This window comes from Nylanderia fulva, unplaced genomic scaffold (assembly GCF_048542155.1).
Source record: "Nylanderia fulva isolate GAGA-0341 unplaced genomic scaffold, ASM4854215v1 Scaffold40, whole genome shotgun sequence".
NCBI classification, from domain to species: Eukaryota; Metazoa; Arthropoda; class Insecta; order Hymenoptera; family Formicidae; genus Nylanderia; species Nylanderia fulva.
The window spans coordinates 1,751,462-1,779,455 of record NW_028190477.1 but is presented as its reverse complement, the minus strand read 5'-3'; the positions used below and the strand labels follow the sequence as shown (position 1 = coordinate 1,779,455).

General features: G+C 40.7%; 1 protein-coding gene across 3 annotated transcripts in view; it reads left to right on the top strand.

Moving 5' to 3' along the window:
• grh (grainy head) overlaps positions 1-27,994 on the top strand; it is a 104,932-nt gene that overhangs the window by 65,813 nt on the left and 11,125 nt on the right. For all 3 annotated transcript variants that reach the window (XM_029309630.2, XM_029309629.2, XM_029309631.2), the window contains exons 4-7: positions 8,232-8,648; positions 20,411-20,765; positions 21,349-21,747; positions 25,938-26,191. In XM_029309630.2, coding sequence (XP_029165463.1) covers positions 8,232-8,648; positions 20,411-20,765; positions 21,349-21,747; positions 25,938-26,191 — 1,425 coding nt within the window. The remainder of the gene's footprint in view (positions 1-8,231; positions 8,649-20,410; positions 20,766-21,348; positions 21,748-25,937; positions 26,192-27,994) is intronic.

The window sequence follows — 27,994 nt, the reverse complement described above, 5'->3', positions numbered from 1 at the left end:
AATCCGGGACGCCGCTTATCCTATCGCCAGTGGTCACGGTTGGTAGGTACGCTCGTTCATTCGTTCGTAACCCTTCGATTTAGACGGTGCAATGCAACACGATGCAGTTCCCCCGAAGGGATTTTTGAAACCAAAGCCGGAGAGATACGCGGAGATACATTGAAAGAACAGATAACGGCTTGGTATTATGCATCTTTACGCATTATCCGGCTCCGATAGCTTGAGCGAATGTGCAAAAATTCCCGAGATCCATAATGGAAACCGAGACAGCCTAAAAAAACACAGAGGGATCACTCGATTATGCGGGTAATATAGCTATAAACATCATCGACGAATAATTTTTTTTTTTCGAATAATTCATATTTTTCTCAATAATGAAGATACATAGTATAGTCTTATTTATTAAATTAAAGTAATTAACAAAAAATTGACATTAAAACTTCAAATACTCATTTTCTATTGTTCGCACGATACAGTTTTGCGATTTATGTTGCAAAAATATTAGATAATTACTCTATTTTTTTTCCTGGTTGTAAGATATTAAAACTTTTACAGCTATGTTAGCTTACATTTTTTTCTATTATTAAATATTTTTACTTTTGAGATTTGAGCTCTTTTATACACATACAATATTTAATACAATATTTAATATACGGTACGAGAATTATGTACAATATTTAATACATGGGATGTTTAATTATCATGTTATAGTTATCTTAGCTACGGGGATGATTTCGTTTAGGCAGCTGCAACTGCATACTTTATTTTGCGATGAATTCGCATCCAAGCACATCATATGCATACACGCAGTGTCATCCACCGTGAGAGAATATTAACCTGTCGGGCGCGGTGTTTTATCCGTAGAAAAATAAAAAACAAACACAGAGCCGGTGGCTCGCGACAAAAAAGAGGGTAGATGGATCGAGGGGGATCTTCGATCCATCAAAGTCAGCTCGGGAAACGTCGTCCTCCCTTCATCTGCATCGCTATCTCTGTCACCTTCAATCCGCTGCGAGCTGTACGATCAAATTTTTACAAGCGTGTCGAATGTCCTCAAAGAATATATTATCCATCTTGGGGATTATTCCCAGCCGTTACTCGCGTTACGTCGATATAGATTGCGTCGACACTCTGAATTTTGATCAGTTCTGATTCAGGTAATCGTTATGCCCCTCTAGATAATAATTTCTAGATAATACGTGAACGCTTGGTTAACTAAATTATTTTCTTTCTGTTTGCACATGGTAAACCTATAAAATATTAATATGTTTATAAAAAATATTCAAGTTTTTATCAATTTTTTTCCAACATTGATTTAAAAATTATTTATTAGAGATGTATACAACAAAATAAGACTGTACTTTTAATATTCTAAAAAGAAAAATATAAATTTCGATATTCCTCGTATCGAGTAAAAATAAGAAATAAAATTTATAGTTAATTGCAAGATTAGAGTGTATGGAATATCGGTACACGTGATTTATAAAGATGCAATATTTGCAAAAACTTTCTCTCTGTCTCTCTCTCCGCGTTGCATGCTTTCGGACTCAAAACTCGCGTGTCACATATGCATAATCATCTATTAAAAGCCGTGATGAGGAGACTCTGAGACTCTCTTTTCTATTTTTCTACTTGGGTGGTGTCGCGCGCCGCTACCGCCGGAAGTGACCGGTTATTCGAGAGTGAGGGAATAGTGATTACAGGGAAATGCATGACAAAAGGACGACGTAGAAAGTTTGAAAGTGCTGCTAGAACATGAAATTATCCTCTTGCTCGGTAATATATGACTCCATAAAAGGATTCTCGCTTATTACTTAGGCATGTAAACGTATAGGTCATTTTTTTATAACAGTTCAAAAATTTTCTTAGTTATTTCTTTTATGTTACTACATACGTCCTTTGTGTATATGTGTATACGAAGCGTTAATTGCAAGTGCATCTAATACTCTTGTAATGTTGAGGAATTTCTTCAAGAGGATAAGATTCGAATGATACCCATATATTAATAGTTTAATGAACTGAGAATGAATCTAGTTTGAATGAGAATTATTTATGTGCTTAATAATCTTCGTTATTCGAGCGTTATAATATAACGGAGTTTATAATTTATAACGGAATTTAAATAACTTTTTTTGAATAAAATATCGATCGATTTAATATGCAAATAAAGCTTAATCGACAAATCCGATGAATAAATTTAATCTTATAATTACAAATTTCACCGCATCTAATACTCTTGTAATGTTGAGGAATTTCTTCAAGAGGATAAGATTCGAATGATACCCATATATTAATCGTTTAATGAACTGAGAATGAATCTAGCTTGAATGAGAATTATTTATGTGCTTAATAATCTTCGTTATTTTAATTCAGAGTTAGAAGCTATTTCACAAGTAAATAAAAATACGTTATATCTATGCAAATATCTAATAACATTGTTCTTGGACATTTGCATAGTTTCTAACTAATGCAACTGCATCTACTTAGCTACATTTGGAAAAGGTTACGTAGAGTGCTCGATACTGAGATATCATACGCAGCAAAGTGTGTTTTGCCCTTTTACTTCTACGTAGCTCGAAATGTCACAACTGATAACACCGCTTACATTATTTTATCTCACAGAATAATCGTGTGCTACAAAGTGCAATGCGCTATTACCGGATTACCTTCGTGCCTCGAAAATTTTCTGAGAAATCGATTAACTGTTAGATTTATCCGAGTTACTTTCATGACTAGAGACATAAATTTCACATGTGAACCTTTACACTTTAATATGCATACCGCATGTCATGCCAGTCGGGGAAACGACGTGGACGTGTGATCGGGCGATATTATACGTCGATGTTTATCAAATTAGAGAAAGAGAGAGAGAGAGAGAGAGAGAGAGAGACAGAAAGAGAGATGCGTCAGGAGTCTAATATTTTTACGAAGATTCTGCCTCACCCGAGGAATTTTCCATGGTCATCTTGTCGCATATACATACCTGTATACGTGATAGTTATGCGTGATATTTTAAGATATTTTAAGAGTCGAAGAATAAACAAATTTGATTTTTTAATTCGTTAAAATTAAACATATCAACTCTTCAAGTATCGACTATGAAAAATTTCACGAGCTTTTTTCAGGGTCTTTTATATGTTGATTAAATGTGGCCGCGCTTCTCAAAGACGTATGTCGACAAAGTACGATGCTGACGACTGGAGTTTGTGTCATTCGGTCAGAGACGTGCGGTCGAATGAAGGCGGCTTTATTGAAATGCACACGAGGGAGTAACATGGGGTAGGTTCTCGGGTCGCGTGGACAACACTCTTACAGAATATTAATAGTCCGACATGCGCTCCGTGTTATCTCTCCTCTTCTTCGCTCTATCTCTGGTTTTACTTTTGGAAACCGTGTTTACATACATATAAATAAATGCATAGATATATTAAGCCAATATATACATATATATATATATATACCTACAATATTTGCGTATTGAGGTAGGTGTACAACTGCATGCGAGTCATGTCATGCCAGTGCATCGCCAATGCATTCTCCGACAATCACAAGACGCGCGTTCAAAAGACACGCATAAAGGGAATCCCTATGTTTATGGACGAACTGTCCGAGCGAACACGATCATCGCTATTCAAGACGGATGATCCTAATAACGGCGCGAATTCGATTGACCGAGGCAAAGATTTCCATTCAATCGGAAATCCTGATGCGCATAACATGCATAGCGGATTCATATTTTTTTTAATTATACATGTTATACATATACATAAATACCGTACAGCATTTCGTATAGAAAGAAATTCGAATAAAACATGTTTATGTAATATTATGTTAATATTGTTTGTTGGCATTTAACAATTATTTTTTTAATAACGACGAGACTATAAAATTGTCATATAATCATATGATTCTTGTGTGTAAAATAATTTTATTTATATAATATATACTTTATATTATATTATACTAAATAATTTAATATAAAGTTGTGCAATGAGTTTGTAATAAGCAGGTTTTTATTACTATAGCTTTCGTCATCGCAATATTTGTCATTCAAAATAAGGAAAAAGGCAATATTAAAATAAAATAATGCCACAAGAATTTAAAAAATGAATAATAACAAGATTTAATTCTGCTAGAAGAAATGTGGTCTTCGATCAAAATTTCTAAAGGAAAATAAGTTAGAAAATAATAAATTAGAATAAATTAGAAATAACTTGAATAAAATAATGTTAGTTTATTATTATGTACACTATACATGCTCGTGCCTACAGCAAAATTTCTTAGATATATTAGCCACGTGTGTTAGTGATCTCCAAGTGTCAAGAACTATGAGATAGATAGATAACAATAACAAGACACGTGAGCGTACGTATGTAGGTTCTCAGGATTATACTTGGAAGACGTCGACTGATATTGCTGATAGTCTTTTCTGTTGGTTACAACACCGACAGGAAGAAATCGATGTGATTTCGCTGGGAGAATCCCCGTATCTCTTTCGTTGTACGCTTCATTGCTGCAATAAAGTTTTACCTATCATAATGCAAACGAACCATCATAAAAGAGATTCTTTCCATCGTCTCTCATTTATTTACGGAATATAGCTACGTCAATCTGAATGTGCAAGAACGCATATCTTACAAGAATTATTATCAAAGATATCTCAGAAACTTTAACGAATTAAAAAAAAATTGATTTTTGTCTCAACTTGATAAAGCTCTGATTCTTGATTAATTCCAGACAGATCGCATTTGTCTACTTCAGTTCCAGAAAGTATCAGACAAGTAGTATTTAATAAGTTATGACAAATTATAGTCTTTCCCGACAGCTGCAATATAATTATCACAAACCCATTACGTCGTTGACGATAAAACAACGTCAAAAATCAGTCTCGAAATCATCGGCATCGTCGAAATTACGCAATATTTAAGATGCGACGGCGCGATATCGATCGGGACACAAACCTTAATTTCCAAGATATATCGCCGTCTAAACACGGACGTGTTCTCCGTGGCGGCAGCCGCACCCGATACCAGCAATTACTCATCCCGGAGGTTTTAATGAAATCGGCTATGATTTAGCGTTATAGAAAAGTGGTATGCGCGCGATATGAGCAAAAAGATGGACGGGAAGAAGGACGTGACGTACGGGGACGAAATCAAAGCATACGCGAAAACCGGATGCGCAGGTGAAGTTCTCTCTCCTGTAATAGGGGTACTCGCAATTTACATATGTATCTACCAGCCTAGCATATACGCGAATCCTTAGAATGTATCCTCGTCGAGCGACGTATGTTCGCTCTCTCTTCCTTTTTTCTCTCTTTCTTCCTTTTTTTTTCCATCTTCCTCTCTCTCTCTTTCCTTTCTTACTCTCTCTTTCGTCTTATGATTCTTCGCTCCCTTTTAACCTTTTTCTCGTGTTACCTGTCTAAGAGGTACACCAGTCACGTACGCGAGCGGCACGCAATGCGATACGTGCTCGCATTATTCCAAAATTCGATCGCCAATGTACGAGCTTCTATCTCGATTCGGAGCTTTTTCGCATCGCGATGTGCGCGGAACCCCACTTTTTCTGAGGAGCAACGAGGAACGCAGAGTCCATCGGCGAAAGCTTTTTCTTGCGCGTCCCTATAAAGACTCCCGCGAGATAAAATTATAGGGTCTCGTGAATTATTATGTCGGATTCGCTTGAAATACCTTAATAAGAGATCGATGTCAAGTATTTTGCTCGATTATTATTTGTGGCATTGCATACACGTCGGTTATCAATTACGCTGTGCATCATAAGTTGTTATTATTAAAGCTGCATTTATCAAGCACTCTGGGATTAAATCCCTCAAATAAGAATACGATAGAAGGAGGAAGAAACTAGAGAGATTTATATCGAATCTCAGAAATAAATACATGTCAACGTGACACTACTACGAAATATAAAAGTATGACAAATTAGAAGAAATTGTTGTAATTTCGATAAGTTAAATTTAATGATAATACTGATTTTAATATTTGTTTCATAAAAGATTCAATGTTTTCATGCGTGTATCATCAAAAAAACGAATTAAAATTACAACGGTTTCAATCTCTAGATATTACTCTGAGAAAGCTAAAATTTATTAGAGTCTGCAACTCAAGAAGATATGTGATTGTAATTAATTCTCCATATATAAACTCGTAAATGCAAAAATTTACTACTAATGCCGAACCATAAAATTTGATCGAGTGACGGTGAAAATATTCTCGAAGAATAGTTTCACGCCGCGCAAATGATCAACGAATACTATTAATGTAGCGAAGAGAAAATTCTCAAGTGAAACGTAGGATGATAGCAGACAAAATGAAGATTACACAGACAAGAGGAGAATAGCTTCGCGTTCGCGGCGCGGTATTTCATCGCCGTGAAATCTATGTTTGCATTTCGCCCGGAATGAAGTTTTCGCCCGGATGATCGCGCATAAATTCATTGTCTGGACGAGTAGGCATTATGCAGAATCGCAGCTACGGAATCGACTACCACACACTCGCGCGCTCGAGATTTCTTCGCACAAAAACTTGCGTATATATACGTACGCATGTCCGCGATGCATGCGTTCAATGATCGGATCTCCGACCCGTTCGTGCCTGTGCAAACAGCCGTCGAGGAAAATATTTGCACAGGATAACTCGGATCCTCATTATCGGGGTGGCTGGTCCTTCTCTCTCTCTCTCTCTCAGGAGCGACGGTTGCCCAGGTGCGCGAGGAAGAACACAGAAGAAGTAAAAGACGTAGGTAGCGCGAGGGAGAAAGAAAGAGAGACGAAGGAAGAAAGGGTAGAAGGGAGGGAGATTGATTCGACATGCATAAATTAGAGAGGATGAGCCTTTATTCCGTAGTGCGACTCACGGGATCGGGATCGGGATTGGAATTAGGATGCACGAGAGAGAGGAGTATAAATTGATGACTGCAGGCAACAGGCAGGGGTTTATAATAATTAATCTTCATGCGTGTATACGTATTTACGCGACGTAACTCTCCCTCTTCATTCTTCGTCGCCCGTCTCATCGTCATCTGCTCCAACCCGCGGTGGCAATGCGCGAGATTTCTTTCCCGATTCTCGATTAAGTTTATCCTCGCGTCGCATAGAGAAACAGGTGATACGCGTACTACGGGAAAGGTCTAAGTATGTGTTAAAAGATGCTGATTTCGAAATATATCAAAATTGTGATGAATAAAATTATCTACTTTGATTTGGAAACATATTACGGAATGACGTACGTGAACATAAATGTATAATTAAATAATTACATAATAAATGTGTAATATTAGTATTTTTTTTTTTTTTAATTAAAATAAAAATTCCTTGCTTGCATAAATCAATTACATTAAAATATTCGTCAACACAAAAAACATGATAAAAACAAGAATAAATAAAATAAATTTTTTCAAAGTAACGCAAACTCTTTCTATTAAAATATTCTCGGAAACGCGTCGCGTCGCGTCGTCGGATATCGTCAAGTCGTTCTCGTCTCGCGCGCACTCCCATGAATCTCATCTTGTCCCGGCCACGCAGCCGGAAGGTATTACTTCGGAAAGTAACGACCAATGACAAATATCCAGGTGGCTAGGTACGGAGTCGAAAGCTCGTCTTACGTACTCTCTCTCTCTCGTATTCACATGGCGCGATTAGGTATCGCGATGTAGACGATAAATTACCGGCACAACCATGCGTCGCACACGACGCGCTTCCACCGCTGGTGGTCATTGCTAAATTGAGGAATCATCAGCGCGGCTTATGCGCCGCGATTATCGCTAATTGATAAATTCGATGGGTCCGCTGTAATTTATTACATTCTACCGAGCTCGGTTATTTCTAACTGTTATCCCGCGGCGCATTCATTACCGCGGTCTTTACCTCGGGAAAATATTTTTTTTTCCTTTTTTCACATCGTGCCGTTTATGATCGTCGCCAACAGCAGGAATCGGCTTCTCGCGATGAGTATTGTGGACCGCAAAGGACACTATTTTGCATGCCCGATGGAGCTATAAAACATTGCCATCGGAATCACATTTTTTAATTGATCAATATATTTTTACCCAAAATAATTTCTCATTAAATTTTCTATACACATTCTAATGCTAGATAATTATATTTTATATTTATTTAAAAAATGAATCAAAGATATCGATGCAATGATTATCCGCTTATATAACGCTTATGCTTTCAATAATATTAAAAGGACCGCTTTGTTTAATTACAGACGACGCAGTCGCAGTGAGGAGGACACAAACGGCACCGTCGTCAGTGACGACGCGCAACAGCAGCAGGGCTACGTATCCGGGCAGCGTGAACCGGAAGAAGAAGAGGATCTGGGGGCGGAGGAGGCAGCGGCACAGTCCCTGCAAAGCGGCGCCGAGGACACCGATCCGGAAGTGCACAAAAGAGTCGCGGTGCAGGTGCAGGTTCAGGGTATGGAGGGCGACTGGCGCGCCTACTGCGAGCATCCGCTCTCAGTGGCGACTGCTGCGATGCTAAATCTTCAGCAGCAGCATCAGGTGTCGGCGGTAGCCAGCCACGGCGATGACCCTGGCGCGTCCTACGTCTACGAGTATTATAAACTGCCCGAGAAAACGGCTGCGGATGTCAAGTTGCCGCCTACACACGAGCTCTGGTCCACGTGAGTACTGATTTTATATCTTACGAAAATTTCATCCGTGAGACAATCCTGGATCTTAATAATATCGGATCTATATAATTTATATTATCTTTTAAAAGTCTTCTCTAATTTTTTGTGACACGGAAAAATGTATCCTTTCTTTCTTATTAATTGAGATAACAACAAAATTGAAAGTTTTAAGCAAAGCTTCAAAGTGCGAATTAATCTTGAATAAAAATGAGTTGAAGACAATGGCCATTATTATGCACGCTTTACGCAATGCACTCTTCATCGCTTCAGAACTTCGCGTACGCTTCGCTCTATCTCGCTATTTCAGATTCTCATCCGCGCGTGTAAGCTTCGTAATCATACGTGAGGCGAGGGAAAAAATCGCGATTTTCCACGGTTCTATCCACGGAATATAATCATGCTCGTACAAATGCAGGAAGATTCCGCTCGCCTCTCTCGCGCGCTTAAATAATTCAGGAATATTCACTTGCCCGAGAACGTTCGCATCAACATTGAAAAAATCAGCATTGATCAACCGACTGACTTTTCCGAACAAAATTAATTCGCTGAAAAATAGCTTTAAAATTAATTTATATTTATTTTTTAAGCATACGGATATTTCAAATCAGTTGTAACAAGAGAACAATATTGCTCGCACATAATCCTCGTAACATATAATACAAATTTAAAAAGAATTCGTTTTCTTTTATGGAATAAATGAATAAAACATAACTCTACAGAATATTAAAACGATTCCGCATTATCGCAGAATTATCCGACAATTTGTCAAGTTTTTTTTCAAGTATTATGATTGCCTCTCTTTCTGCATTCCAATTTTGTACTTATAACTTTCTCATATTATGACTAGAGTTATTATACAATTATATACATATAAAAAAATAATTTTTATAAAAAGCAAACATGGGGGGAGAATTATATTATTATTCGCGGGAATCTTTGAAAATTTGTGGCCTCGGCAGTAATACTGTAAAAGCGTCTCTCGCATGTAACGCACGTAATTTTATGCACTCGCGCGCGGTTCTTCTTCACTCGATGCACTTAATTTAGAAGCGCGTGTGCACGTGGCCGCTCGTACGTGGCTCATCCATAAACACGTGCGTGTGCGTGACGACTACGTACCGCGGGTGCATCCGGAGGACTCGATTAGCGTAGATCCGCAGATAGAGCCCCGTGTCCCGATGCAGCGAACACACACTCTCTCTCTCTCGCGGCGTGGCTCATCGGGCGCGCGTTATTAGCTATTCGTGTTTCGCCGTATCTCGATTAATAGTCTCGACCGCGTAATTGAGTGCTCGCGGTGAGCGTAATTCGTTACCGGGGGCTGATTACGCGGGACAATCGCGTGTAAAATCAGTCGGCACGAAGAGACGTTTGACGCGTTAATTAGATAATTCGTATTCTACCGAGCGCAAATGTATATTTTCGTTCTCTTAATGGCGAAACAAATGTAGAAAGAAGTATGCATCATTTCAACACTGACGTAATATACGTTTAAAATTATTTTTTTTTTTAAATACAATATGAAATAAATAAGATTCACGCTGAATGAAAGCGAGGGGAATGAAGTCGATATTCTTCTTTTAACGTGTGATGTATGTCAAAGTAAGTTAATAAAATCGTTTACGTCGCAAGAAGAGACGCACGAAATGAGATGGGCTTTGTACTCGTGCACGGTTCATTTACGCAGACTATAGTTATATGTAGTTCGAAGAAACAGTAATCACAATTCTTTAGGAGTTTATCGATATTCCATAAATCTGTCTCGCTTAAATGAGTGCGCAGCGTGCCATCGATAAATGAGGCTTTTCGTTTTCTCTCTCTCCTTCTCTCTGCTCGCGTGGAACCTCGATTCTATATCGCTCTCTTTTGCATTACGCCGAAGCAATTTAGCGGCGTTTAGTTGGGTAGATATATTACTCTACAGTCGGGCCTATTTATATCTCGCGTTCGAGTCTTCCGGTCCATTTGCTCGGTTTGCAAACTGCACCACCGTGCGAGAAAGAGAGAAAGAGTTTCTCCCTCGTTCCCGATTCGTGATGGGGGTCTCTCTCTCTCTCTCTTCTCATATTTTGGGCCCGGTTGGCCATGGAGAACGCTATGGAGGAGAATCCCTTACCCCTTGGAATCCAGGAGACGGAGACAACGGGTCTAAAGGACTCTCTCACCCTTCGGGGATCCACGGACGCCCTACGTTTGATTTATATCGGCCGCTTAGCATATTTTGTAATTTACTGTTGAGAATCCTCAACGTACGAATCGTGTCAGATACGAAGGCAGCTCAGAGAGGAGAGGTTGTGCGGCGAAATGCGGCGGCAGCAACTGCAGCGCGGCATCAGGAACATCACCAACAGCAGTTTCTGTTACCGACCTCGCCATGGGGAGATGCCGCCCTAATCTTCCCTCGCATCTTCTTCTCTCTCCCTGCCTCTCTCTCTTTCTTTCTCGATCTGCATCTCCTACTCCCGTTCTCTCTTCCCGCTGAGAGATGATAGCATCTCGACAATTTGTACGGCGGTAGATCGTTAAAACTCCTCTCTCGCTCTCGGCTGTCGCATCGCTGCGAGAACGAGGAGACTGTACCAAGGGCACAACTTTAATCCAATTTCATTGTGTCGCACTCACTGAAGGGATCAAGCGCTTCTTGGATCGCGACTGCGAAAATAGGAAAAAAAAAACACGATTCGGAGGAAATGTATCTTGACATGGGGACAACATAGAACGAATTCGCACGCAAACGTTTGCGTGTTTTTTGCGGCTATTATACATATATAGATACGATTATGATAATATGCATCGATGCGTTTTCCACTGCCGTTGAAACGCGCGTTAGAAAGAACGCGCTGCAATTTTCTCACGACTTTCCTAATGGGGATTTAAGACAGGTTTGTTGTCACATAGTGAAAGCTTAACGGGCAATTCGTTTTATCGCTTTTCTCGGAGCTCATTTTAAATTAAATAGACTTATTGACTGCGATTACCGCAAATCAAAGTTTTGTAATGATATAGTCTTATATGATGGAACGCGTTAAACGAGTTTCCAAACACCAACACTTTAGCCTAATGTGCGACTAATTAAATTAGACTTTGTTTTCAATTGCAAGAAAAGAAATTTTGAAAACTTTGCAAGCTCGCACATGCTCGCACTTGACTTTTAGCTAAAAATACAGCTTGAAATCTTTATGATATTAATTCTAGAATTTTATCATATTTTTATTCTTTCGGCATAAATAACAATGCAGGATCTTCTGCCTCTACACGTACTAAATAATAACGTTATTATGCCTAACCAAATAAAGTCTAGAAAAATATCCGGAACTCGCGTCGCGTTCACGCCGAGAGACGGTCATGTCGTAATTCGAATAATGGACCTGCTGCGAAGCCAAGCATCGGGAATACTCTCTTCAATTAACCATATTATTGTAAACGCATATACGAATGCCATTAAATATCCGCAGATTTCTAAAGCCGTTCAATCTACAGAGACAGGGCCGCATTTGCCATGAAACGATTCTCTCATTGTAAGAAGACATTGTTACTTCTTTAGAGGAACACTACTTTTTTTCCCGACATATTTTCAGTCTGCAATCTGTCAGATCGATGCCCAAACGCGACCGTTAAAACTTGTTTCTTTAAAAGAACGTGTCCCTTATCGCGATCTTCGAGATGAGACTCAACCCTTGAGACCTTGAACGCGCGAAACCGAGTCTGCGGAGGAGGCGGATAACTCTTACGGAGTCAGCGGAGTCGCTTATGGTTCGCCACGGGGTTGTAGAATGATGGCGCAAAGCCATCGAGAATCGGCGTACGGTTTCACAGCAAGCCGCCGCCGTAAAAGACGGCTTCCCGGGCACTCCGCGAGATCGCCGCCTTAATCTTAACGCCCGTCGGGCATAAGCGACAACCGCGATATCCGCCTTCCAAACGCGGCGAAAGAACGGCCGCGATGAAAAGCCGCGGGATAAAGCGGGAAATAAGAGGGATACCCGTCGCGCGCGCATACCTCTCTCGTCCGGCAACATTGATTCAATTAGCGGATGAAGACGCTTCTCGGAGGTAGGACGATGATGGCAATTGAAACGCGAAAAAGTACTTGATGGAGAAACGTAGACGCGCCGCTGGCGGAAAGCGCAAACACTTGCGCGCTCTCTCTCTCTCTCTGGTATCTCTTCGTCTCTTTGTCGAATTTCAATTTATTTCAATATAAAAGAACTTTCTCAGGCACGTTTTATATATAATCGATTATTTCTCAATAATATATGTTCATCAATTTTATTAATTTTTTTTTCAAAACATAAATGATAAATAACCATTCTCTTTTGTCATGTCTAGATATTATATATTTAATCTTTAATGTTGCGTGAAAAGGATTATTATATATACGTCACGTCTACTTTGACGGTTGCAATGATTGTCGCTATCATCGAGAAATGTTTGCTGTGATAATGTATGATATAATAATCGAGAAAGGGCAATTGATATGTATAATATCGTAAAACGTGCAAATATTCCATATAAATTGTTCCTATATTTATCGAACATATTATCACGATGACGGTAACAGAACAGTCATCGCAATTGCGTGCGTTGTAAGTTGACAGGAAGTACTCCTTTAAAATTATAGTAATTGTCACTTACAACAGTCAGGTACACACGAGAATCTTTTTCGTTCGATCGCGATCGATTGCTTCATCGTCGGTCATGCGATGTTCTGAGAAAAGCGGCCGCGTTTCGCAACAAATGCAAATTATGATTCTTACATTTGAAATGTTAATGACAACTGTGCGTTATACATTCCAATCATGAGAGCATTTTTCATACCATTAATGAAAAATTTCAAAATTTCAAAATTGATGCAATCTAATATGTACCGCGTTTATCGATACAAACAGTGATATTACTGTATTCTATGGTGTTTTAGACGCGGTTTTTTACGATTCGGTTGAATAACTCGAATGTTTTTATCGGTATATTTTCTTCCCAACACGCGATACTCATATATCATTATGTCAGAGATTTTATAGTGACACAGATGTGTGCACAACGTATTGGAGAAATGGAATGGAGCCAATCTTCACTCACTGTCACGACGTAGTTTCCACCTCAGCGCGTTTCCGGCGGTGATTACGTTTCGAGTTCGAAAGTGAAATTCTCCCCTGGAGAGATAACAAATTTCTAATTAATTCATATTAAATTCACACGGCCTTGAAACGCGTACGAGCCCATAACATCAATATGATTAATGCTTCCCTCGCGGCGAGCGACGCATAAATGTTTTTAGCTGAGAGTAAGAGCGATTTCTTAATGGCTGAGATAAATACAGATTATTTAAAGATGTCGAAGAGAGAAAGATTAGATGTATAAAATGGAAAATAAAATATCGCAGCATTACGAACCGTCTTCGTGAAGCGGGAAATAAATTTTCGTTTAATCCGAGGTGTCTCGAGAGATCTCGAGAGAATCGAGCAAATATGGTGTTAGCTACACTTCTGTATTTCTCATATACGTTGTATTACACGTAATACGAGCGGCGGTCGTAATAGTCGAACCCGGAATCTTTCTTTAACGACCATCTTTTCGTACATGCGACGAAACGACGCGGAACGTAATGAAGTCTTGCTCAGAGGTCGGTCTTTAAGGGATTCGAGAATGAACTCGGCAATGAGCGCCGGTACACTGCTTCTTATTACATTTCCTGGCTATCGTCACGCCAAGATCTACTTAGGAACAAGACGGCAATGGCCTTTACGTTTGCCACAAGGGTGCATACTCGGTTAGTACTGACTTGTCTCGGAATTAGACAGGTAGCCGACGTGAACACGTGATCGCGAAGATTGTTCTTTGTCGTCTATCCACGGTTCTTTTGTCGTTACTTTCAAACACAGCCAGAGAATCAAGTAACTTAATTAAATTCTATTTAAACACACAATTTGAAAAAAGTCAATCATTCATGATAGAAAAGAAAAATATAATTTCTCGAAGAAAAGAAAAAGAATAAATCGTGACGTTATAACAATGTCAAAAGATCCTCTGACTGGTCTCATGTGAAACAATCTGAGTAAATTACGACAATTAGAAATTTCTAATTAGGTGTTTACTACCGACATGTCGCTGGAACTCGAGTTCGTTCTCTGTCGCTCCCTCGCAACGCCTCTCTTGTTTTTCTAGACATAATGGAAGAGATCGAGGACTTTTACGACCGTGGTCAACACTCGGCCAAACGACGAATACGAGCGAGTTGTCGCTACTTCTTATTATACGCGTTTCATTTCTCCCGGTTATCGTTACGCGGCAATCTTCTTTAAGAGTCACCACTACGACGAATCGCGGCCACTACCGCGGTGGCCTCTGACCTGTCTGACGAGCCGGGAAACGAAGGGGGGCCCCGTGTGTCACGTCGTAAAACGGCGAAACGCGGACCTGGCAGCAGGCCGGAACCAGAACCAGAAACGTGGGACGACGACGAGTGCCATGGCCCGTTTTCTCGCCACCGCTGTTTTATGCCCGACACGTAGCGTCGCGCGAACGCGTTTCTCGTTTATTTGAATTTACGATTATAGAGGAACATAATTGCGGGGGGCACACGCGGCAACGCCCTCGTTTCGCGCTCGTCGCGTGGGATTTCATCTCCAGTAGCGTTCTCCAGTAGCGCCGGATCTTTCCGCGATCGCGGAAATCACACGCGAGCGAGTCGCGTGCTAAGGGCCGCGAGAGATGAGTTATAAAAATAAGTACCATATACGCAGCGCGTACCGAAACCATTACACGTGTAACTGCAGATACAAATTAAGAAATTCTTTTAAAATATTTGGGATAAAATATTTTAAAAATGCATGATTGCATTAATAATCAAAAAATATCGAGATAAGAGTACAAATCATAATCCAAGTAATTAAAAACTTGGATTTTTTGCCTGCAGATACAAATTAAGAAATTCTTTTAAAATATTTGGGATAAAATATTTTAAAAATGCATAAATGCATTAATAATCAAAAAAATATCGAGATAAGAGTATACAAATCATAATCCAAGTAATTAAAAACTTGGATTTTTTGCCTCGGTAGAGTTGACAATTTAAATTTTTCGTCGAATTGGCAGAAGAATTTTCTTTTACCAATTAAAAAAAATGTACATTGTAGTCCTTTTATTCTAGCTGCGTATTTAATTTTTCACGAGAGTATCATCGATAAACGAAAAAGAAAAGCAATAGTCTCGCCAATTACGCACGTCGTACACGATGTTGCACTGTGCAACTATGAGGTCTCGATTACCAGGTAAGAACTGGATCGTTCGATCAAGACAACCAGCTTGCGGCGATATTATCTCGTTAGCTTGAATTTACGATTAGAAACGCCGCCGTATGTTTTGTATCACCTTGCGGGTTTCTGCCTAGAATCGTCGATTTTGCGATCGCGGGAACGCGAGATCTCGCGGGGTCACAAAAGACATCTCAAATCCAGCACTTCCTTCTAGTGCCAACGATCTCAATCGCCGTAACGAAGCCAAAGAGCATTAAACGGACACGTTTCACAGGGGTTGATTCATTCTACTCGAAAGAACCGGATCGCGTAGTCGGAGAACCGGATCGCGTAACGTGTCATTAGCAAAACAGGAAGGTGTAGATGAATTCGAGGACACACGAAGGTCTGAGAATCAGAGAGAATTCCTAGCTGTTTCATCGACGACCGCGGTGAACCGAACCAAAATTTGAGGACTCGACCTCAAGAGGCAACAAATCGCAATGTCGACTTTCGCAAGATTATTTCGGGTAACATTTCGCGGTTTGCGAATGTACAAGCACTCTCGTCGAATCTCGTAAATTGTTGCGCGAGAAGAAAAATCCCGCCTCCGTGATGTAAAATTACCGTAAACATTTGATAGACCACTCATCGGTACCTATATAATCTTGGCCTAAGCAAAATTTGCATCGTAATATTCATCGTGATTATCTATGAGTCTGAAAAAACCTTGGAATTGTTGGTCGCAAAAGGTCGAGTCTAATTTCTGTAAATCTTGCGATGTTTAATATTACATTCAGTTTCCATTACAACTTATTGATTAATTAATTTTTTTTAACTCTATCAGTTCCAATCGCTTTCTCGAGGTAAGAGAGAATGATGCCATTTTAAAAGCATATTATTTTTCTATACAATATTAAATAAAACTTGAAAAAATATTCCTGCTAACTACGAGAAATATGAACGGGAGTGTTTTTACCAAAAACGTAGCTGAAATCAAGAGATATTAAGGCCGGGGTCAAAGGACGCTTCATAATTTTCGAAAGCCACCGCGACAGTAACGTATTCTGGGAACCGCGCGCGATACTCCTAGGAAGTAAAGCACTAGAAAAGCCGCGCCGTCGACCATCGTGAGAAGTACTAGACGTCGTTGGCCTCGCCGCGCGCATCTAAATTCATTCCTCTCTGTCCGTCCACATATACAATACATATGTATGCATACGTTGACATTGCCGCGGCACGTGCTATAAGCACAGGTGCCGACGTGCGTGCATGCGCGTGCGCTCGTAAAGGCAAGAAGCCCGCGAGATGTGGAAAAAGAGCAGACTGACAATGATAATCAAAGGAGTGACCCGAGAACGAGTAGTCGGTAGAGCGCCACTTTGCCGGACCTGTCTTTCGGGTTTCGTCTCGTGCCACATACAGATAGGTCGCTCGTATACGACGTACACACACACGCGAATCATCCGCGTCATCCGCATAGTAGGTAGATAAGTAGAAGGGGCCAAGATACCCGATTTCCGGTTAGAGAAATGCCCGATTCCGGTTACGAAGCGGGTCTACCGCGAACCTGGTACCGCGTTCTGGCGCAGGTTGCTCGACAGGGCCTGCGCGCGCGTATATACGCGCGTATACACGCACGCGCGCAAAATAGCCGTGCGTGTCGCGACCCAGTGATGACCCCTTCGCGACCTGCAGGTTCATGTGTCGGGCCGAGATGAGAGTGCCTTGTCGTCGATAATGCTGCACCGTAAGCACGTAATTGCCGCTTACGCTGCGCAATGCGCGCGCGTTGCGTAGTTACTGCGGCACGCATTGCGCACGCGGAATCCTCTCTCTGTGATAAAAAAAAGCTCGCGGCGCGGAATGCCGTGTATAACGCGGCGTAATTTACTCGTTTGCGACGCGAATACGTGCTCGCGCAGAGCACGAGAATTCGTACGTGGCGCATATGGACCGTCGAGAAAACCCAGGGGGATACCGGTGTAATCGGCGAGATTTTCCACGGGCGTGGAAAAAAAAAGAATGCGGTCCTCCCCCGTTTGTCGTCGAGAGAATGGCGTTTTCCGCAAAGAGCACGAGTGAGGCGATAAAAACGGTCCATCAACCATGTCGGTGTCGTCGACATCACGGACAGCGACATCTTGTACATCGTTTGTTTTATTCGAAATTCTACACATATCTTACGGTTTATTTGCGCCGAATTAATCGCGAAGTGGTGACTGACTTTTCTCGAAGCAGAAACAGGATGTTATTATAGAAACGATGCGTCGCGAACGCATGATATATTGGAACCGAGTTTGTAGAATCTATGATTGCAGAAATTATGTACAAGTTAATATATTTTATTCGCTAAAAATTATATTTATGATCATAATATCTCTAATTATTTTTTAAAGTTCATGTTATTTGTGATATGTTTTATTTATCGCTCTTCTGTCATTTAGCATATTTTTATATACATATAAATATTTGCATTGTGCAGTAAATGTTTATTGACATTCTCTTGCACTTTTATGCGCGAGACAATGCAAATACTGGGATAATAATTAGTTACATACGCGTAGGTAACTCTACGAAATAGCTGGTCCAAAGCGATCATTGACCCTTCTTTCGTTTTACGTTAAACTTCTTCCCTTTCTTCTTGTGTGCTCTTCCTCTTCTCTTTTCCTCGTACGACCACTAACATTCGGCACTTAAGTCGCCTCGATGACTATAGGAAGCTGCGAAAAAAATACATCGCACGTTGTTCAACAACACTCCGCTAATGCTGAAATTCATTCCGGGCTTCATATATTATTTTACTCGAATCAAAACGAAATAAAAATATATAAATAGATATAAAAATAATCCTTTGAAATTTTTTTGAGAAACAGGAAATACTTGAAAAGAAATTCGACGATAATTTTTTAATTAACGGAAACTTGTCGCAAAAATTTGAGCGAGTCTTGGATGAAGATGTGTGTTGTTGACAGTCGCACAAAACCACTAGGACGTTCCCGAGAGCTTAAAACGCCAATCAGACTCGGTTCGCAATCTGATACCTCACACCTCCCGTTCCCAAATTTCCAAGGGTGCATCATCGAGTTCCCAAGGTACGCGCACGCGAATCTTGTTTCGCATCCTCGGATTAGCATCGCATCATCGAAAAACGCGTCGCGGAAGGAGAACGCGCGGATCCATTTCACGTAAGCCGAATTCATGAGGCCACGTCGCCACGGCCTCGGGTTATGACAGCACGTTCTCCTTGCTTGTGTCGGATGAACGCGGAGTTTACCCGCCGTCTTTTCCCCGTCCCGGGGCCTATCCGCACCTCTTCAGGGTGCACAAGTGTGCCGAGGGCGACGCGATAGTCTCTCATCCTCTCGGCGTCACCCTTTTCGTATTGCGAGGCAGACGAGAAAGACAGGAGCGGGAGAAGCAAGGCGAGACAGAAGGGAAGAGAGAGAGAGAGTAGTAGACCAGAGATCAGGTATCAAGTGTAAAAAAAGGTCATTGTGCGGAAGCATCTGACCGTAGGGTAGGTACCGCGACACGACGTTGCGAAAGGATAGAGCGAAACAGAAGGAGGGATATATACTTTTTTAGGGTTAAAAAGAAAGAGAGAGAGAGAGAATTTGGCAAAGGTTGCCAGGACACGCCGAGGGGCGATCCTTTTCGGAAAAGACGAAGAGAGGAGAAGAAAAAGAAAGATAGAACAGGGAAGGACGATGCATGCACCGAGAGCGTTGGCAGTTTATAAGGGTCCCCGGTATTGTGGATACGTATTATCATGCTAAATATAACATGTTAACTACTTCGCATAATGCCGCGATCCTCTCGATTCTTCTACCGTATACGGTCGATCGGCGAATCGCGTTACTTCGCGCGCGTCGAAAATTTTATTGCCGAATTCGAGGCAGATGCAGCGCGCGACGCATAGAAAGTGTAACGCCGGTTTTCTCCATCGAATTTTATTTCGATGACAAGGCGCAGGGAGAGAAAAAAGCGCGACCTATCGTCTTTCTTTGAGGTCGGCAACTCAATTATCATTTCAATGAATACGCTGAATCTAAATATTAGATGTCTTTAAGTAGAAAAATACGAGACATATGGAATGTTAATGAAACTAAAACATGTGTCTCCACAATTTTAATCGATTTTTAAAAATTTGATTATTCAACCGTATTGTATAATAAATAAATGACATTATACATTTCTGAATTCTTGATTCATGAGATTAAAAATAAATAAAACTAATTTCGTCTAATATTTGAAATAGGGAACCATTATAAGAATTTTGAAGGAGATTCAGTTGTATTAGACTTCCGCAGCGCTCTCGACGATCTCTTTCATGGCAGATGATGGATCCCGTAAAAGGCGTTCGGTGGCAGAGTGGCGCGAGAATGGGCGAGCTGTATCGATCTCGATATACATAACGCGAATTCGTCACGCATTCTTATGGCGCGGATCAATGCTGATTCTGGTGCCGGGTAAAGGAGCTATAACTGAAGGTCAATTCTCCACGGACTGTTGAAGGGGTGTGATGGGCCAGAAGCTGCTGGTGCAGGAGGCGCCTGGCTCCGGTTCCGCCTCGACGAATCGCATGGAAGGCGGCGAAGGCGCCGGTGGAGGGGAACTACACCACTTCCTCCATCAGTACAACCAGCAGTCCCACAGTCCCAGCCAGAGTCTGCAGGGTGGCCTTCCGCTTCCGCTCAGCCCGCAGTCTCTGCGACACGACGGTGCCTCGAGCGCCGGCATCGCCGGGGTCAAAAGGGAACCAGAGGACCTCAGCTCGTCGCGCACAGGCCAACAGTCGAGCAAACGTCACAAACAGGCGGAAAGTCCCACACCACCGGGAATGTACCACCATCATCAGCATCAGCTACAGGTAAGGACTCGAGCATGAACGCAATCTCACGCGTCTCTCTAGAGAATCATTTCGATTTGTCTCTGATTTCTCGCAACGTTGATATTTTTTGCAAGATTTTAATTTTAGACTATAAAACTTAATGAGATATCTCTCGTGCTACGAACTCTTATCAACCGCAATCATTACACGCAACGAAAAAACTTGTAACCAATTTCCAACTTGATCTCAACCATCATTTCGTATCCTTTGGCAAAATTGCTTAAAGATTTGCAACCTCCATGCGAACGTTATAATATATTATCATCGTCCAAACATTGTGTCACGTATATATCCCAATGCAACAAGTACACCGCGAAATAACACTCGAGAAAATCACGCAGATCGTTCAGATTTGCACTTGCGTGTTGCATTCGCGCGTGGCAAGAGCCTCGAAGATTACCAAGTGTTTTGCGTGAATCGTTTTCGCGTTTTTGCCGTGAAAAGAGGACGTGTAAATGGGACGAGGAAAACGCGCAAAATTACGATTCGCTTGAGATAGATCGATAACAATGCAGCCGAGGAAAGTCAACCGCAATGACGCCGTGTATGCGTGCATGTGCAGGTGCAGCAGTACGGCAGCCCTTACGACCCCAACACATATTGCAGTCCTCGACTGCAGTCGACCGCGTACACGTCCACGTCGGCGGCGACCGGAACTGGGAATGGGACGGCGAATCCCGGAGGCGGCGGCCTCCATCAGGAAGCGACGACGGTCTACGTCACCGGGGACGCTCTGCCGCCACTCGCCTCGTCGAGCTCCGCATCCCCGCTGACAACCACGACCGCTTCGTACACGAGGTACGAGGTTGTGCCGAGCTCGTACACTACGACACACGCGATACGCTCGTCGTCGAGTAGCAGCAAAGTCCTGACCGTTGACCTTCCCAGCCCCGATTCCGGCATAGGTGCCGACGCGGTCACGCCGAGGCAGGATCATCATCCGCCCACGGCACTTCATCAGGTGAGTCCCTGCGATTCATTTCATTCCTTCGATATTTCCTTCGATATCATATGAGTCAATCGCCTTGTATACGTCTTCGATGCTTTCGAATACAGGTACTCGACGATCCTCCTGATACCGTCTTTTTCATATCGTAAAATATAATTATCAAAAATGCGTCACGTCATAAATTCAAGGATAACATAAATCCGCGGTGAAAATAAAAACAGTGAGAAATAGGATATTAGTAATTTGTCGATATTTCGATAACATTAAACATAAAATTCGAATTATATAAAAATGGAAAGTGGAGAAGGGAAAATATGGCCGATAATAATTCTCACACGTTATAACACATGGCTCTACCACGTAATATTAAAAAAAGGCAACGTAGCAGGCGTAACATAGTATCGCGGAGTAGCCGACAGGGATCTTTAAACGATTCACGTCTATATAAATCGCAATCAGCAGACGGACGTTAGGTAGCGAGACAGGATCGGAGCAGAATCGCGCCAGAGCCGTCAACCGAGGCTTCAAGTTAACACGGGTTGTACGGAGACTTATGGGCGATGTGTACGGAGAAATGTGCGCTACGCAGAGATGTTCGCCACTGAATTACGCGGAGAACTCGCGCCCGCAGTGTCATTAATCGTCCGAGAAAAATGCGCGGGAGCGCGTGGCCGGAGAAACGATCACCATATCCTAACATGCACGACCGGGATAACCGTAACTCAATCAAACCGTAGAGCTCGGCACAACGATACGACGGGTATCGTCCGCGCTATCGTTTTCAATTCAATCGCTAGCGATACAAATGGCTATGCCCGCGGCGCAATTAATCTCGCGACGAGATATCGTAAATATCGTACATTAACGGGGCTGGTTCGCCGCTCAAAGGACATTCTTTTGCTCGTTAATATATATATACAGCATCATAAGCGTCATTCTATCGCGAGAGTTTATATTTTCGCGCATGATATTCCGCGCCCCATCGTTATCGTTTCCAATGCGATTTGTCAAGCAAGTGCCTTCGCCCATGACGAAAACCTCACCGCGAGAGAGCTCGAGCGATTAATTCTCCACGTCTCGGGCGTGCACGATATTATATTCGTTAAAGCGCTCTAATATCGAATGCATCGAATTGCATGTATATGCAACGGCGATTTGTCGCACGAGTTTTCCCGTCTCGAACGCGCAATTGCGTACAGTTAGACCGGCGTGATAAATTTGGTTCGCTAATACTATACATCGCGATCCCTATAATGCTCTCTAAGGGAACGATTATGGTAACTTGTATTACGCGCGGTAGACCACAAAATTCAGAAAGCGAACCCGTTCCTCCGGTCTCGCGTTTGTTAAATATAATAGTTATAAAGACTTCCCGCAATAGACGCGCCTTCCTACGAGATGATCATCTTATCTAGCCTGATTTAAAGATCGATAAATAGAGAGTCGCAATAATCATAAAGTTCATTACGATAAAATGCATATATTTGAACTGCGTAATTGGACGGCTTTTCTGAAAAAACAACCGCAGTCAACTTCAAAGTATATCGCAATTCTCACATTTATACATACTACAGTATATACATTCTGAAATACTTTAGAAGTCTAATTTAGTAAAAGACGTCTGATCTCTTTTTTTTCATGAGATACTTGTCCGATTAAGTGTGACAATAGTCAGCCTGTTATTGCATTAATTTTTTTCGACGACTTCTCATTGTCTTGACACGAACAATTCATCATCCTTACGTAGCCATTAGATATCTCATTTGCTTCCGGAAACATTAATCGTGCAATAGTCGCGCACACACGAGAGAGTAAGTCATTAGCATTGCAATCGATATTACGAATTAGAAAGCACTCGTTCGTTCTGCTTCGCTTGTGCACAGGAGACGCTGAAAATAAAAGAAAAAAAACTCGAAACCGCGGGACGTCGACGATGGCAGCAGATTAGGTATTGAATGCGAGTGCTACTGTGAAAACCGATCCCACTCGCATGATTGGTACATTTATAGGCGCAATTAAAATGTTGATATTCAACATAGGTACGAGCACATTATCCAAAAGGATTTTTCTTCATCAACGCGCGCTCGTTTTATCTCTCCACTAATGCGCTCCATTTCCGCAATATTTTTAGGTGCCGCTTGAAATCGCTCCGATATATAACGTAATACTCCAATTATGACCGCACAACGTCCGCCTAATAAATTGGGCTCGTTTGCACGAATGCGCGAACTATAAAGAGATTTCGTTAAACTAATAAATCTGCGCATGTAAATTTCAGAATGGTCAGTATCAGAGATATCTCCGATATCGCATGCAATGTGTATCATATTCCAACCGGATTTCTAACTGACACTTGTCACTCTTTCAGAAGTTTCAAGCATGTTTAAATAGTAATATTTATCTGCTCTCGTGTTCTTATTCACGACACAGTTTTTGTATTTGCATCAACGATATGTACATCGGGGCTCAGGTTTCTCGCGAAGCCGATTCGATTACTGCCGTTAGAGTGACGTCTCAATTAGAATAGTCCATGTATCTGAACGATAAAACGCGATAAATAAATAAATCACCGGTAGATTAAGTGCGTTACGTGCACAACTTATTTATGACACGATAAAATTGCAAAAATGATATCAAAATCTTGCTTCTCTGACGATATACATACATATGTATATTATAATAAAAATATAATGTAATATCCATAAAAAAATTAATTAAAATTTATTACGTAATTAAAATTCTAAAGATTTGAAAAAAGAGTTTATATCGAAATTTATACAGTGGAATATTAAATTATGATGCAATATCTAATCATTTAAAAAATCGCTTTCAAAAATTCTTCTTGAAAAGAGAGACACATGATTATTATAGAGTTATGTGATATATTTAAAAGAGATGCAATACATGTTTCATACTTATTGCATCTCGCACATTTAAACAGACTGAAGCATTTGAGAAGTCTCAAAATGACAAATAGCTTCTTGCCGACGTATGGCAAATCCAGTGGTTAGTAGAGAGCTCTTAGCGAGAAAGAAGTTGCGCCGTGCTTTTTTTTCGGGATGACAGAGATTTGAAGTAACAAGCTGCGGTAACCGCATTGCATTGAAAAATAACTGCAGGCGACGCGTAATCGCATGAAGACATATGAGGGAATAGGTCGTTTGGCAAGCTGCTTATTAACTGCCACGGTTGGAAGCGCGTGCGGGTCGTGCGGTTGATTTTACGAGACCACAAAGCTTCTATTCTTTCTTCTTTCTCGCTGCCTTCGGCAGCAACATATGCAGATCCGCAGCGAAATGCATGAACGGAGATGCTCGAAAGCACGTCCCCATTAGTAGGTAAGTGGAAAACTGCTTTTTTCCCGCCGCAACCCTCTTTTACATTAAGCTATTAAGATTTGTTTACAATCTGTTGCGTGTATAATCGACGAAAAGCAGAAAGAGATCGCGCGAAAGCGGATGCATCGAAATGGTCACGTAAAGTCGCGTGTTTGCGCGCGATTAATCATTTATCCGCTCCAGTGCTTCCCTTAATCACGCAGTTTGAAATTTATCGACGGATACTTGAGAAATGAAAAAATCTAATGAAATGCATTGATATGCAAAATGAGACGCGAACGCGTACAGATATTGAATCGCGATACCGCTGATATACAAAACGACAAAATAATTACATCGTTACTAGCTTTTTAAATACTAATTACACCATAATCAGCAAACATTTAAATTAGTGAGATTAAATATACGCTTGTATATGAGAACTGATAACGGAAAAAGGCACAACTACCATTATCTTCACATGGCGGTATATACATCTTTTATTAGTAATTTAAAAACCAATATTCTTATACAACACATTATCATTATATTTTATATTTTTCTCATAAAAATATTGCTGGAAAATTATCGGTTAGTTATTTTATGTAATTATAAAATATAATTATACAATATTTTTTTATATCGCTATACTTATCATTTTAAAAAAAATTTATAATCGTCGACAGTTAATAATTTATATAAATGCCTAACTTATTTTGAATACTCTGTTTATTATAAAATATAATTCTATAACTGATGCAATAACTATTAATTTATACTTTCAACATTTAGACAAAAAAAATTGGAATTTACGGTGTTTGTTATTTTTATATATATGATCTTCATGTACGATCTTTTTTATCATAAACTAAATTTATTTTCTAGTCCTCGTTTGATTATACGGAATTATGTCCCGGCGGAACGACAACTGGAGTGGTCCTCGAAAGCGGCGCCGTGATACATCACCAACCCCTACAACTCCAACTGCAGCAGAGCCATGCACAGGCACAGGTGCAACGCAGCAGTCTCGTGTCCGCAGGTGCGACAAATGCGAATCCAAACCCAAATCCGCCTAGATCGCGACCTTGGCACGATTTTGGTAGACAAAACGATGCCGACAAGATCCAGATACCGAAAATGTAAGTAAGCTTTAAAAATAATTGTCAAAAAATTGACAGAGTTCTTGAATCATGTCTCTTTCTCTTTAAAGTATTACTTGAAGATAAAATGTTTAAAGTGTTATATTTTATGCAAAAAATCAATTTTAAAGCATTTATTCAGTCAATATTTTAATAGTTGATTATACTAATTGAAATTAAAAAAATTAAGATAATGTCAAAAAAGATAAATTCACATTTTTACAGAATTTACATGATTAAAACAAATTAATAAGTGAAAATAATAAATTATAATAAATATGCAAATGCGAATGTTCAAGATGTTTCGTCAGATAGATAAACGAATAAAAATAGATAGATATCGAGATAGATAAATCTGTCTCATTACATCGAAGGAATGCAAGAAAAGTAATAAAAGCTATTCAGAGCAGACAGTTGTGAATTTTCTCAACAATGCAAAGATTTTTAATTGTGCATAAACGAAATCACTTGCATAATATCTGAAATTCATATTTTATCTTTATGAATACAATTGTTTTGTATAAAAATATATAATTATAATTAATAATTTAATTATTAATTTATCTTCCTCAACATTTAATATACTTAATTATTGTATTTAAGTTAATATTATAAATTAAGATATTTTTTTATTCTGACAATTAATAGCATTGAGTTTCCGATACAGTGTATTCCTATTAAATGGGAAACTAATATCTCTATTAGTCTTTAAAGAAGAACTTTCCGCCTCTTGGCCTTTTGCGTATAATGTTCATTTCCTTCGTGGTGCATCACATCCGCCTGCCGATGTGTGATTCAGTTTTCTCTCTCTTTCTCTCTTTATTATATTAATCCTTCCTAACGATCTTCCTACTTCCCGTTTCGCTCAATCCGTCTTTCGTAATTTGTTACTTCCATTGTTAGACTGGCCGTATGATCAGCGGCGCTGAAAATCTTTCTCTCGCTCAGCTCACCGAAACAACCAACGCGAGATGAACAATGATGTTAAAGTTATTAAGTCGGCTCTCTCCGACCGATTCTCGAAGAACGGACAAGCGCCTCGGGGTCGCGCTGGGTCTGGGTTGAAAAATCACGCATCCGCCGACTACTCGCAGCGTGAAATCGAAATGTCAAGAAGGGTATATCTCCTCTTTTTGACCGATGAAAGAGAGGGGAAAAAGAGGGCCGTTCTTTTTCGCGAACCGAAAGGAGAGAAAGACAAAGTAGTCAAAGGAGACTTGGTAGTCGCATGTGATTCACACACAGAGAATCGTAACAAGGTATATAGACAACGGTAGCTCAAGCAGAAGCGCACACGAGGGCGTTCACCCTTACTAAGGTCAGCTATCGCCTCGCTGCATTTGGTTCTCCAGCAGGGCTGATGAAAAGAAAAATAAATGAAAAATGTATAGAGATAAGAAGATAGATGATTACATATAAAAGACGTCGTAAATACGGAAGCGTCAAATAGAGATAATTGGATGCCTTTCCTGAAGACGTGATAATACCATCGGCAAAGGTTCGCCGATAATTCTGATGGAGATCAGTAGACCAGGTTTGGCGATTAGCTATTTTCCTTGATCGTAATGGCTAATCGTTTCGCTCCCGTTTACCTTCGCGTATCTTCCTTTACTGCGCGCGCGTTGTTGTTTTAGTCTTGTCTCACATCGTGGTCTTTCCCCTGGTCTGTCTCGGGTTATGGACGTTCATTTTTCATAAGGTGTATCGGCCTGTTTGCTTCGCAATCGCAGCCGCGAGGCGGAGATAAGCTCGATTAGAAGCGCGATATTCCAAGGCAAGGTTGATGCGACTCCCGATATGTCT